Below are 8,327 nucleotides of genomic sequence, written 5' to 3' on the forward strand. Positions count from 1 at the left end.
CCTGTGGGCGTGACTGAGTTTGCAACCTAATGAGTCTCCACCTGAGAGGCTGCCTGGGACTGGCTTGAGCTTTCTACTGCATTAACGTGTCTCATCAGCTTTTGGTCCAGGTCTGACTTGGGTCCAGCTCAGGCTGTCAGCAGAGAGTTCAGTTTTCCTGAGCCTGATCACCAGCTGCCCTGTGGGTGTGAGCCATGGCTGTGTTCGTATTGCCTTTCCACGCCCAAAGGTGCTTCGTGCCTGGTCTGCACAGGTACAGCCTGTGCTCAGACACGGCCCCGCAAGACCCCAAGGTAGTCCAGGGCTGAAGGGAACTCGAGCCAGTGTAATCCTTTAGGCCTGGTGCAGAGCACTGCTTTTCTTCTGTGAAAAGGACGTACTGTGCTCCTGCAAAGGTTGAATCATAAATGTTAGAGATTCAAAATAACATACTGACTAAAGTTAGTCACCTCTCAGTTTTTAGGACGATCAGGTGTTTTGGCTTAGATCACGTTCATATGTGGAATAGTCAGTTGTGATGGACAAAGCATCAAGTTCCTAATAAAACTTTTTTTCTGTGAAAGTAACAATAACTATATTTGCTGGGAGAGTAAAATAATGCACGTGCTGTTTAGCAATGAGCTCTTCCGTGAAGGAAAAAAAAAACAACTGAGTTTTCTTTACTCAGAGTCCAGGCTCCTTTGCCAAGGGGAAGGACAGTGCCAACTCACTATTAAAAGCAGCAGACTATTCCTCTTCAAGTGACGAAGTCAGCAGCAGCGATGAAGATGACATGAACCACGCAAGGTTGGCTTGATTTTTTTTTTAATTAGTATTATTATTTTTTCTTCATTTTTATAACAAACTTCGAAATATCTGGAAGAAGTTGGCATACATAAATGCTCTCAGTCATTTATGACAGTTGTAGTTAAGCAGTTTAATCGCACTGTAATGAACTCCCGGGGGTAAATGTTTGCTCCATCAGATGTGTGCAGTGTAACGAGCTTTGATGACTTGCTGCCCTGGGACAATGAGGAAATGTCTCATTTTAACTGAGTATCAATAGGTAGTGATTTTATAGAGATTACTTTACAGCGATCTATGTTTAAATGGGATTTTTGAAAGAAAAAGGGAGAGTGAAAGAAACCTTCATGCTCAGTACAGGTTACGGTGAAAAAATCAAGAGAGCCATGACCCTTGTAGTCAGATACTCTGTTCACTTTGCTAAAAATAATTACCACTGAAAAGCTGATTCCTTCACCAGGGCTGTTTTTAAAGAGGGGTTAGTGTAAGCAGCATTTGTTGTCGTAAAATTCGCTGTAATTTTAATATTGTTGTTTTGCACAGTTGCTGTGGTTGACAGATGATGTTGTGGCTTTGTACCTAACTGATCTCACCTGAACTGTTTCTCTCTAGCTTTTCAGTTTCTCTTGTTGATTTTTAGACTGATGTCTTGTGGTATTTTACCTGTCATGCAAAATGCGTATTCTGCTGAGAAATAATGGAGCGCGAATACCTTGCTAGTCCAAGTGAAAAACGGTCAGGGGATCAGTTGGCCAGCCCTGCTGTTCGGAACAGCAAACAGAATTATATTTTAGTATTGATGAATGAAACCGCTAATTTTCTTGCAAAGAGACTTCAGTTTAACTCCAGTTCTAGGACTGACTGTGAAGTGCATCACAGAGCCACAGAGCTCTTGGATGGGGCTCTTGCCCCCACCTGTGCGGTTTTGTCAGTCTTTGGGAAGAGATGCACAGATCTGTAGCACTGCTGGTGAGCTATCGTGTTGGCCTGGTACCAGTCCTTTCCCCTGTGCTGCTCTGAGGAAGGCAGAGGTTTCGCACCTGCATATGCTCCTGGTTTGCATTTCTGAAGTTAATTTTCAAAGCTAGGGGTGATAAGGGAGAATGTGAAGAATCTTGTGGCTTATTCAGTGCACCTGAAAGGGCTGTCTTTTTGCTGTAATGCCTTTATTTTCTCACTGCTCCTCTTTCAAACCACCTTATTTTCATCTGTAAAAAGTTTTATTCGCTCCAGGTCGTAGAATTCATCCTAGACCTCAGAAAGACTCTACATAAAAATATGGATTTGCCCTGTAGCAATAACTTTGCTGTGTAAGTGCTAGATTGCTGTGATCCTTGCATGCTGTAATGATTTGAAGGTGTGGTATCACTGCTGTTGCAAATCTGCATGTGTTATTTGCATCTCCTCTGTGTGTGAGGTCCACCAGCCCTCCAGAGAAGCAGAACGAGCAGGTTGATCCTTGACCTGTTTGCCTTCCTGTGCACACAGCCACCACAAGAACTCCTGTAAAATCAAAAGCATCGTCTTGTCTATTAACAAAGTCCCTTCACCTTGGCTGAACGTCACTTGTGTTAAAAGATAGATAGATGCTTTGGGAAATAGATCCTGGCATCATTTAAGATAAGCTGCTGCTTGCTTTCCTGGTAAGAACAGGTCCTTGCGCTCACCATTGATCAAGTATCCATATCAAGTAAACAGGATAGTAATCAAAGGGATGGTAAAAAGGATAGTGATCAAAGGGCAGCCAGCATGGAAACTGCGTCTTCTGGATAAAGTGAAGGCTTTTGTTTTTCTTGCTGTTCAAAGGATGTGAATGCAGGATCTGAAGCTCCTTGCAGTCTGTAGGATTGTTTCTGTGTGGCCTTTGGCTGAGACACCTTGGGTCAAGTTTTAGTTGGCTATTGAAACTATTCTTGCCTGGGCTGTGGAACAGCTTTTGATATCCACACTCCAGCTTTCGTGGGGGTGCCCAGTAGGACTAGGCTTGGGACGTGAGCATATGCAGGAGAAAGAGTTTTGTATTCTCTTGGACAAGTCCCATCAAACACCCTGAGAAGGCTTGTTTCTAAGGATGCCATGACTGAGGGCGTTTCTCTTTCACCAGTAAACCAACTTTTGGTCTAGTTTTTGTTTTCAGTGAGATGAGCCAGAATTCTTCCTCGCACAAACCAAGTTTTTGTTTGAAGGAAGGGATGTCAGTGTATGTGATCCAGCATCTTACCTGCCTGTGTAGCATATCAGTGCTAATTTCTCCTACTCTGTTGAATAGAGTGCTTCCTCTTCTGGTGCCTACAGCATTCATGATCCCCCTAAAACACTTGAGTTTCCTGGGGCCAATCTGCATAGTTCAGTTTCCTCTCTTTCCTCTTTATATGCTGTTCCTTAGCAAAATGTGAACAAGGTGGGTGGACATGTGAGCTTGGCTAGGAATTGCTTTAGCCGTCTAATAAGCGGGAGGTTGACATCATTTGTGATCAGCTGCTGCTTGCTTTCCTGGTAAGAACAGGTCCTTGCACTCAGCATTGATCCTACTCCATATCTTGCCATTCCTTCTAAGTTTAGTATGCAGATATTTACCCCTACCTCAGAATAGTGCGGGGGCAAAAGAAAAATCAAAAAAGCCGCAAAGAATTTTACTCCTTTACAACCATCTTAAGTCGGGAGCTCTCTCACCAGACCTTCATTGTTATCACAAAAAACAACCCTTCCACTCTCCTATCAGCTGTGGCATATCACTGTAGAGCCTTCACACCAGCATCCAGGATCCAGTCAGTTTTATAATTACTGGAAAGGAGGCAGAAATGTAATAGGCTTAAATAGATTGCAGTAGTAAGTGAATTAATATAAATAAATAAGTGCACTAAATAGATAATAATATAGGGTGGAAATGCAGAGAAATGGGGCCAGAGCCTCACTGACTGATGTCTGAGGCAGTTCCCCATGGGAGAAAAAGTTTTATACTCAAAGATACCACTGGTTGTGCAGGGAGCAGTAGTATGCTGAGGTATATCACAACAGATGCTTGCCCTTACTCTTCCTTTAGGGATCTGTGTTTGGTCACTGTGAAGACAGGATGCTGGGCGGGGTGGGCTTCTGGCCCTGGCCAGTCCATCAGCTCGTATGTTCTGTCTCGGAGTGCACTGGGCAACGTTTTCTTTGTTTCTTTGCATGTAAGTTGAGGATGTCCATGTTTCAAGGCTTGATTCACAGTACAGAATTCCAGTGTAGCCTGTCCCAGTAGGCACTGGTGGAGAGGTGCTTGATACCAGCATAAAGCAGAGCAGCAGCTCTCTCCCCTGGAAGTGCAGCTGATGCTCGTTCTCTGGAGAACGAGGTGGCTCGTTATTGCACCCTGCAGGGTGCTGTACAAAGGGACCTGGGAAAAGTTTTGAAGTAGGCACTTCTCAAATGATAGCTTGAAGGGCCAGTCTCACTTGCCTGAGCTATGCAGTGTCTGAAAAATGGTGGGTGAAATGCAGGGAGATGAAGGGGTGCTCTCCGAGGTGGGGAGAGCTTCCTACCGTGTGTGAGTGATCCTCAGGCTTGAGTCTGTTCAGGCACATCACAGACTAATCAGCTTGCTTTTGTGCAAGAACCTTTAAGTGTAACTAGTGGATGTTAATTATGCTCACTTTTGAACGTGTGTACGTGGAATTTTTTGCTCTTTGGGCTCTTGTTTTTGTCCCTGAACTAGTTCTGTTCATTAATTGGAGTTTGTTTCCAGGCAACTGCTAAGCAGCAGAGTGGCAGATTTCTCAAGGACGAGAGTACCAGATGGAATTGAACTGAAACCCCAAAGCACCGTGGCAGAACAGAAGGTAATTTGGCCATTTGTAAGGGGGTGGGTACAGTGGGGGGGAGTCACATCGTTAATGTGCGTGATAAATGCTGTATCCATTTCTTCTCGGCAGCACTTTCGCTCTAAAATCCTGCTCTGTCATTGAAAATTATAGCTATAAGCCTTGAAAAAATGTGTAGTTGCAGGTTTTGTGCTTCCTATAAAAATGCTTACATTTAGGTACAAATTTGTGCTGCTTTATTTGTCCTTGTTATTGACCTGGGAGTAGTTTCTGATGGCAACATATTTCTTGAAGGCCCTGGGCAGGTTGCAGATAGCAGTACTGTTGATTATTGTTGGTGGGCATTGTTGCTATTTTTAAGAATCCTGACCTCTTTTATTCCCATTTAAAGAGAACTACCTCTTACTACTTAAAATATTACCAGAACAGGGGAAACCTGCTTCATCTCTCCCTCCTGGCTTAGCAAAAATACATGTCTTCTCATATGTCATGTTACAGTTCCTTCCCAGCTGTAGTTTCTAGTGGAGACTTCAAGTCATGGGGATTTTCCCCTGTGATAAATATTAGTGCAGAAAAGATGAAGTCAGACAAAGCAGAACAACGTTCTTTGTGGTCGAAAACAAAAAAATTACAGTAATAAGCCTTGCACTCGGCGTCAGAGCACTTCTCACCTATTACCCAGTGTACTCCTGTTTCACAGATGGGAAAAAGAAATTGCTGTGAAACGGGCGTTTTCCCCAGAGCTGCTTGTGTGAGCTGTGGCAGGGCTGGGAAGAAAAAGGAGTTTTCTTTATGTCTGGTGTGATTTCTAAGCTTCTGACCAGAGTGGGATCCTTCCTGACTGGTGGAGGAGTCTCACTTTGCCTTCATCCCACCATCCTCAAGTAGAGAAGATCTTGCTTCGGAGAAGGAATTATAAACAGGGCAAAACCAGCTTAGTGCTTTCCCTTTCCCTTGATATCCGGGCATCGGAAATAGGCTGCTTGAGGGAAAGGAGGAGATTGGGGTCTTTGATGCCCACACTGAGGATGAGGGAGGATGGAACAGAGAGTAAGGCCATGTTTTCTGCTGGGTTTGGGGAGGACAGTGCAGGAGGGAGAGCAGACAGATGGCTGCCACCTCTCCTTACAAATCTCTCTGATGCCTTCCACTCTTTTCCATCCTCCCCATGGAGACTCCAGTCTCTTCCTCCCACCTCCCAACCACAGCCATCATGAGTCTCCACGACTTCCTCCAACACGACATCCCTTTCTCTGGCTCATCAGCATGAACTGGTTTGAAGTGATTAGGGTGTACTGGACTGCCCAAATGATTCAAATAGCGATTTGCTTCAGTTCAGCTGAAACTGACTCAAAAGTGAACAAAAAAGCCCCATACTGGCTTGATTCCCTAGTCTCAAACACTGATAAGTATGTTTTGGTTTGGTTTGGGGTTTTATCTCTCAATTAAATGTAAAGTACTTAGAACATCAGTTTGATTTCTAGTTAATTACTTGGCTTTTAAAAGGCAAATGTCTTTTATTTAGAGTTATCTATGGTTTGGGGTATTTTTTTCGTATTTTGGCCAGCACTCAAAAAAGCTCATCTAATTTCAGTAGGTTGTTTATCAAAGTCAGTGCAATGTACAGACTTGTCTTGAATTCAACCAGACAGAAGGTGCTTGAGTTTGGAGGTGCTTTTTTTGCTTTGGTGTAATTCGGGAGGAATTTTCTAGCATAGCACTTGGCTCCTGTCACTCTCTGTGTTGCGGTGCTGATGGTGTTCCGGAACCCTGACCGATCACAGCCAGGGGTAGATCTCTCTGCGCTGCCCTCCCCTTATGGGACACCAGTCACTTTATACATCCCATCTTTCTTCCTCTCAGAGCTTCTAGATGTGTATTCCCAGGAACCAACCTCTGGCTCCGTATTTTGTGTTGCTGGGGAGAAAGCTTGTGTGGTGCCTCACACCCTACGTAGTTAACAAGTACTTCCTTGAAGCTGCTGGGATCCTGTAAGGAGGTCTGCAGTACCGAACACTGTACTGGAAATGTCGATGCTGGGTCCCGCTGAACATCATCATTCTGGAATAAGGTTTCCTAATTCAGCAAATGGAAAGGAGCAGTGAGATGAATAGTGAGGGGCTTTGAACGAAATGCGGGTCCAGAACCGAGAAGTACCTTCTTCTGACTGTAGTAGGTAGAGGTCAGGTCTGTCACATTAGGACAAGTCATCTGACTCTGCCTCAAGTGTCTCTGAGAAGGAAGTTGCTTCTTTACCTGTGATTGAGGTAACGTAGATGAGGGACATTTGTGGAACACTTCAGGAGTGGAACCCAGTGTCTCAGGTGTTTGCTTCACACTTTTGTATTTATTTTTTTTATTTTAATCTTTCCGTAGGATTTCCGGGTTTCTTCCCATGCTGCATCACGCAGAGCACCCCTCCTCATATGCTCATTGTTTGCTGTCGTAATTAATAGGAGTTGTGTAAGGCATTGGAAGTATGTTAAACGTGGACTTTAACTGTGTGTTCTCATGTGCAGGATCAGATTTTAGGGAAGCAAATTTCTAGCATCCAAGAAGGCCTCTGGAGTGTAAACAACCAGAACTATCTCCTGCCAGATCTCCTCCAGCAAAGCCAAATTTCAGACTCTGTGAACCCACCAAAAGTGCCACTGACTAGCCAGGAACCTCAGAACAAACCTCTGAATAAGGTAAGAAATAAATTACTAATGGAATTAATTGTTCCACCATTTTCCTCCAGCCCTTAGGAGCCTGAGATTGAGAGGCTTTTAAATTCTTCTATCCTGTCTCTGTTTATTATGATATTTTTCACCACCTCCCTTCTTTTCTTTAAAAGTTTTATATAGGGGAGAGATAAGAAATCCCAAGTTCCCTAACAGACATTTTTGTTCCACCTGTTTGCCCCCATCTCTCTCTCTGCTCTCTTTTCTTTCCTTATTTTTTTTTCCCTCCACTTTTACACAAGCTAGAAGGGCTTGCACTCTCTGCTCTTCTACCTTTCATGTCAGCAGCGCAGCACTCTGCCTCTGCTCGTGGTCCATGCCTTTCTTCCATCCAAGTGTCAGCTGAGAGTGCCCAGGACAGTGTGTTTCAGCAGCCCCAAAGGGTCTCTAACCCCGCTATAGGCACAAGGGTCTCTTGGGGAGAAATGTGGCACTGGAGGCAGGTCACAGCTCTGCCAGAGGTCACGTCCTAAGCAGCCTTTCTTGAGGCAGCAGTGTCCCAGTGTCCTCCTTGCTGCAGAAAGATTTGAGCAATTCCCTGTTGCAGCTGAGACAGCAGGGAGTGATCAACGTGCTCTTCATCTGGGGGCTGGTTATTTCAGTGCAGTGTCTGGCTAAGCATGCTGACACAACTCCCTGCTTGGGCCTCCTGTCTCTGTACCATGATTCTACTGCTTTAAGACTGTTCATCATGTCTAGGTATGCCCCCAGTTTCTTCTGAACCTCAGAAGCACCACACTGCTGTGTGCTGCTTGCTCTCCCAGTGTTGTCTTCCTGAAGCAGCTCTTGGTTTTCATTGTAGACGCCGTGCACTGAAAGCACACCTTCGAAGAGCAGCACATCGTCCACAGCATCGTTTACTTCATTCATAGATCCTAGACTTCTGCCAATCACCCCTCCCACCAGTCCTGTAGGACCATCCTGTAGCTCTCGTGAGTATGCTTTACCCTTCTCATAAAACGGCCCTCTCGGTCTCCTTTTTTTTTTTTTGGGGGGGGGGGGGGGCGCGGGGGGGGGGGGG

At 44.8% G+C, this 8,327-nt stretch overlaps 1 protein-coding gene across 1 annotated transcript in view; it reads left to right on the forward strand.

Annotated features, from left to right (window-relative positions):
* The window catches only part of LOC104491997 (mitogen-activated protein kinase kinase kinase kinase 4-like), a 65,047-nt gene that overhangs the window by 37,687 nt on the left and 19,033 nt on the right, over positions 1-8,327 (forward strand). The window contains exons 18-21 of the mRNA XM_010134497.1: positions 668-786; positions 4,508-4,601; positions 7,103-7,273; positions 8,109-8,238. Coding sequence (XP_010132799.1) covers positions 668-786; positions 4,508-4,601; positions 7,103-7,273; positions 8,109-8,238 — 514 coding nt within the window. The remainder of the gene's footprint in view (positions 1-667; positions 787-4,507; positions 4,602-7,102; positions 7,274-8,108; positions 8,239-8,327) is intronic.

The sequence above is a fragment of the Buceros rhinoceros genome, unplaced genomic scaffold (genome assembly GCF_000710305.1).
Source record: "Buceros rhinoceros silvestris isolate BGI_N320 unplaced genomic scaffold, ASM71030v1 scaffold5184, whole genome shotgun sequence".
Lineage (NCBI taxonomy): Eukaryota > Metazoa > Chordata > Aves > Bucerotiformes > Bucerotidae > Buceros > Buceros rhinoceros.